We start from the raw sequence: 6098 nt of genomic DNA, 5'->3' as shown, positions 1-6098 counted from the left end.
CATGCATCTATTAGGACAGAAGTTAGCCTACAATGTCTTTGATAAATATCTGGGAGCAGAAACACCACGGATAAGTGCCTCTCCAGGGCTTTTTATTTTCCTTCTAAATAAGCTTTGCTCCAGGGCTTTCTGTTTTCCTTCTAAATAAGCCGTGGTTTTACTTTTCTGTCAATTTACCAAAATGAGAATATTGCAGGTAATCTGCTGTAAAGTGTAATCTAGTTTTCTGGTAATAAGCAATAATTTTAGGCCAACCATTAAACATTCTTCCATACAGACCTTGGGTTGTTTATTGCTGAAAACAAGTGACATCAGGAATACTGATCCAGAAATGAGTGGCTGCAGAAAGCTTTATAAACAAGCCACTCCAAACCTCCTCCTCTTCAGCTGAGCAGCTTCCTTCAAATATAAACATGCCTCCATGTATTTTTGCAGGCACAAGTTGTGTATTGTGAGCTTGGCTAGGAGTGACTAAGTTTTTTACTAAAGGGATTCACTTATTAGTAGGCACTTATCATTAGGCAATGCAAAACACTTAACACTCCTATTTCTCCTTTGTCCTCTGTGCTGACATTTATGTGTTCATATGAATAAACATACACTGCTGCTGTATCTGTTTATCAGCTTCCTTATTTCCCCGGAGGCAAGATCTCACGAGGTGTCCCCATGGCAGGGAAATGCAAATGTATGGAGTAGTGTGAGAGGTGAGAGAACCACAGCATAAGGGAGAGGCTAAAGCAGATGAGGATGGTCCCTGGCAGACCTCCTTGGAGTAAAAGGTGTCTCCCCCTGCTGTGCAGCAATGTAATTCAGCTTCTTCTCCATACTCTCACACTAAGAAAATCAGACATTGTGCGGATTAAAAATGGGCTTGACCAACCCTATCCAGGTGACATGAGATTACAGAGCAAGAGAAAAACTCCACTGTGAAAGCACAATGCACCGACCTACCAAAAATTTTCAAGCTCTCAAAATTATTAGGTTGCATGCTCAGACCAACTGCACCTGCACAATTGCTCCAAAGAAGTAAAGGTACGTGGGAGTTACAGATCATCACAATGACACCAATGCATACAGGACTACGATAACGCAGCTCTGCACCTTCAGGACCCAAGCTAACACGTCTGCATGATCCTGCCCTGGTGATATAGACCTTCTAGTGGGCACACAACTCATCTCTGCATAAATTATGCAGTGTGTATAAACACCCTGTTACTTATTGCCAACCATTTTCAGTGGCATGACTTCAACACGCCTAAGGGTGGTGTGAAGGACTGGAACAGGTTGCCCGGAGAGGTGGTAGATACCCCATCCCTGGAAACATTTGAGGTCAGGTTGGACAGGGCTCTGGGCAACTTGGTCTAGTTGAAGATGTCCCTGCTTATTGCCGGGGGGGTGGACTAGATGACCTTTAAAGGTCCCTTCCAACCCAAACTATTCTATGGTAAATGACCCTTAATATTCAAGAATTTACTTTGGGTGAAAGATGAATAGACTTTGGTCCTAGCAGCTGTTCTTCCTAACCTACAAGCAAGAAAAGAGATGGTTCAGCAACCATAAAGCTCCTCCTCACAGACCTCCTCTGCCAAGGCAGGACAGTTTGCACTGCATGGGTGCAGAGCCATGGCTCTCTTTAACCAGAGCCACCAAGGCTCCAGATGGGATCCCTCCTGGCTGGGATGAGGACACTGCTCTCTTTTACTTCCCAGTTGGGAATACTCCCTGCAGGATGCCACAAGGGAAGTACAGAAGAGCCAATACCAGAGCAGACTGTTAATTAACAGCACTAGTGCCCCAAATTAGCTTCTATTATTAAAGAATGAGTGGGAACTTTCTACACTTCTATCTTCGAAATAACTCAAAGATGCTTCACGAATACAGCACAAATCTCTCTTTCCTTCCTGCCATAGATCTCATGTGACTTGTGCTAATTCTGGGCTCCCCTGTTAAACTGAGCAGAGTCGGAGGAGCAGGGGGAGCTGTTTAAAAAGTAAATAATGTCTGGCTTTCAACACAACTTTATTTTGTTGTTCTGATCTCTCCATATTCATGTGACTTGATCTAAAAGTTAACAAGAGACCAACCACATCAAAACTGCGATCCCGGTCTGAATGTCCAAATTCTTTGTGCATTTGGAAATCTCCCACTGAATCTGACATCACAGTGTTAGAATAACAGAAATGTGTAGTTTGGGGTCACTGCCTTAATGTCTTGGACACGCTCTCCCAAGTGGTCTTCATTTCATTTCAAACAAAAACAAGTGACTAAAGTGAGGGATCCTGGCAACCAACCATATAAGGCTGGATTATTAGTGGTTTTCTCAGTGTAATCAACCCTTTCTTTTCCCTTTTTAACATAGAAACAATGTCTGAACTGGTCATTACCAGACAAGAGAGCTTCTAAATGGGAATTAACTGTTACTCACAGGTAGTGTTTGCAGGGAACAGTATTAATAACTGCCCCTTACACTCCTCCAGGCCACTCTCCAGAGAAGCAGCAAATTTATACAGTCATGGGTTTGATTAGACACAGTGATTTTATATACTTAATTTTGAAGGGTTTGGTTTGGCTGACTTTTTAAATTACTGACAATCAGGATACACCCACAATTGGTCCTGCCTATAGCAGCCATATAGCTGAGCTTCAAAACCACAAAAACGCAGGCAATTTTCTTGTCTACAGTTTTCCAATTTTCCTACATACATGCATTTCCTACCAGCGAGCTGCAGGCAGCTTGCCATTCAGCTTGTGGAGTTTCTGGCTTACCCTTCAGAGAGGGCTCACCCCCTCCAGGATTGAGAAAGAAGACAAGATTCATCTCTGGCATTCAGACTGATCCTACCCTGGCCAAGCACGGCACATTGAGGTATTAAAGCCAGATTTGGCGGCACGAAAGAGGCGCTATGGATCTTCTCCAAAGAGACTCAGGAACTTGCCCGAGGTTCCTCAAGAAATCTGTGGCAGAACAGAGAATGTCAGCTACTTCCCTAGCACATCTGCATCCCCAAAAATGGGTGAATAGGAATGTTCTGGTCTCAGTCATGTATCAGACTTACTGTACAAGAGATCTGCTGCAAGACTGCCTACAGGGAACATAACTCTCTGATAAATAGGGGAGCTGTAATTACAAGTACTGTAAGTGTTGGAGGCAAAGCTAATGGGTAACAGCTCTGAGGACACAAGGAGCTAAGCCAGGCAGGTAAGGATTTCTTTTAAATCCCTCCTGCACATAAAATCACAGCATGGAAAGCCAAAGGTAACATCTTCCCTGTTCTCAAGTTCTTCCAAATGCCTTAAGTGGGCCACTCACCTGCAAGGGATGAGGCTAAGCACATAGCTATCAATCACGCTGATAAATGAAATGTTTCAAGTAAATTTTGCAGTAAATCAGTAAAAGAAAGAAGGGAAGGCTAGCCTCTGCCGAGGTCTTCCGTCCATGTTCTCCCACCCTAAACAACACAACTGCCTCTTGTCTGTCGTATTACGGACTTTCATTATCATATCTGGGAAGACCTTCCACTGATAATGATCATGTCCTCCCACACTACAACTCAGTCATTTGTTGTGCAGTGTTACGAGGGCAACTGTACATCTGTCAGCTTAAGGGTTACACTACAGGCAAACTCCAACCCTGTGCAATTTCTTGAGAATTTACCACTGACATTTGGAAGCCAAAGCACTTGTATCAACTTTAAAAAATTGCTGTAAATTCCTCTTAAAAACCCTGGATGCAAGAGTGAGAAGTGATGTGGGAAACTCTGGCCTTTAGCCAAATCATAAAAGAAATTATTCACTAGCCCTGTAGGTTCATTAATCTAGTTCTGCTATAAATTTTAATTATGAGTTATTATTGATTCATAGCCATAAACACACTGGATACTTGAGATCTTTGCCCAAAAGTTTTCACAGTCCCAAATCCTGCACTTGGAAAGGCTTGTGCTTACTTTAACATCCAGGAGCAGACCCCATTCATCAACAACATCAGCCAACTCATGTTTCTAATTTTAGTTGTTCCTACTGACAGTTGAGTGACACTGGCACCTTCCAAATAATCCTTTGATTTGCTGACGTAACATGTGCTCTTGGGAGGATACATAAAGCCAACATCCCCTACACAAATGGACAGAGCTGATTAACTACTGATGCTTGGGAAATTACAAGCTTAAGTGATGTATGATCACTTACAGTGGCCTAAGAGCCAAATGAGTCAGAAGAAGTAAAGCCAAGGGTTCTCTCTGGGTTTCGAGTTACCAAAGTAAAAGCCTCTTGAAATAGGATCAGTTCTGAAGTAAAAAGAACACCACCACAACTTCTGAATGTGTTGAAAAAGTTAACCATTGGGAAGGAAAACTATTAAAAAAAAAAATCTTCAAACCCAGTCAAACACAATGTAGTCTTGCAGTGTAATTCTGTTTCAACCACATTCCTGAACTGTTATTGACTACAGTTGCAGCAAAATTCTATCACAGATCAGCAAAATCTAATTCTAAACTACATCTAAAAAATCATCTAAACTACAAAGATGAATTACCCACTAAGCTGTGTGAGATGTCAGTGCTCCCACGCTGGGTAGCGCTGCTTAATAGAGGTCTATGCAGCACCAGCATAGACAGCTGCTGCCTGGTCAAGGAAAGATGAAGTCCAAAATTAACAGATCCAGTTTAACATGCAATACCTGAAGGGAAGTGCCAACTGAACAGGCAACATCTTCTTTAATTAAAGTTGCATAGGAGTGGGGATAGCGAGAAGGACACATCTGATGACTTGGTACAATACGGCCATAAAAGGAAGACTGGATGCTGATGGTGGTTCTGTGAGGACATCTCAGGGAGACATATTCTCCATCACAGGCATGGTCAGTGTAATTCTTTAGTACTTGTGATATGTAACCTGCAAAAAACGTGACAAAAACCATTACCAGTGAAAGGTAGTTAATATTTAACAAACACACAACTAACAAGCAATGAGGGATGCAGATTTTATTACTCATCTCACACATGTCCAAAGGAGAGAGACAATGACGTGAGGGGGGAGGCCTGGTGATTTGGCCTTCAGTCATGTTACATATCCCTAGTGGAAGCAATATTCAGATGCTCCAAACTCTTAGTCCAATCATACCACTCATTTACATTGGCACAGCTATCAAGTTTACAGGAAATGCAGCTGGGCCAGACTCATCATTTAGACGACATCTAGATATCGCGTGCAATTTTTGGCCCCCCAGTACAAGACAGACATCAATAAACTGCAGTGAGTTTAACAGAGGGCCAAGACTTTTTGGAGCTGGAGCACTTGCCCTGTAAGAAGGGGCTTGTTCAGCCTGGAGAAGAGACAGCTTTGGGGGAAACTAATAGCATCCTGCCAGTATCTACAGGGAGGTTATCAAGGAGATGGAACCAGGCTCTTCACAGTAGTGCACGGTAGGAGAATGAGAGATAACAGGCACAAGATGAAACAAGAGTTTCAGACCAGGTATATGGAGCAACTTTTTCTCTGTGTGGGCAGTCAAGCAGTGGAGCAGACTGCCCGGGGAAGTTGTGCAGTTTACACCCTTGGAGGTTTTCAAGACCTTACTGGATAAAGCCTTGAGCAACCTCGTCTGACCTTCTAGTTGACCCTGTTTTGAGCAGGTGGTTAGACTAGAGAACTGAAGTCCCTTCCAACCTCACTTTTCCTGTGAACTTATGATCATGGGCAAGAAAGGCCCAGACACAGAGCCACTAAGGGGAAAGCTGGGGTTACAGTTGGTTGTATGAGGTCCTATTCCATCATGGCACACCAATCACATCTTTGATCTCCCTTCACAAGATACCATTTTAATTCTTCTGGTTGCACCTTCTGTTCTAGGCCTTTGACACAATTCTGCAAAGTTTCAACCTTTTTAAAAGGAAAACAGTATGCAGAACCAAATCTCTCCTTGTTTGTTAGAGGATGACGTTATCCACACAATAAAGTTGTTAACAAGAATAAAGCATGGGGACAAAGCCTCATTAAAGTTACACTGAGTTAAAAGGGCTGATTGCAGTCAGGTTGCCATGGCAACTGCCAAACAAATCCTGACTTTGCCACACTGAAGCCTGAGGGGAAACCACTGTGGT

General features: G+C 42.9%; 1 protein-coding gene across 1 annotated transcript in view; it reads right to left on the bottom strand.

Moving 5' to 3' along the window:
* EVA1A (eva-1 homolog A (C. elegans)) overlaps positions 1-6098 on the bottom strand; it is a 214306-nt gene that overhangs the window by 148071 nt on the left and 60137 nt on the right. The window contains exon 2 of the mRNA XM_009319661.1: positions 4676-4890. Within this exon, the coding sequence (XP_009317936.1) occupies positions 4676-4890 (215 nt within the window). The remainder of the gene's footprint in view (positions 1-4675; positions 4891-6098) is intronic.

This window comes from Pygoscelis adeliae, unplaced genomic scaffold (assembly GCF_000699105.1).
Source record: "Pygoscelis adeliae isolate BGI_AS28 unplaced genomic scaffold, ASM69910v1 Scaffold121, whole genome shotgun sequence".
NCBI lineage: Eukaryota > Metazoa > Chordata > Aves > Sphenisciformes > Spheniscidae > Pygoscelis > Pygoscelis adeliae.
Note: the sequence above shows the minus strand (reverse complement) of the source record. Positions and strands in the feature narration are given on the sequence as shown.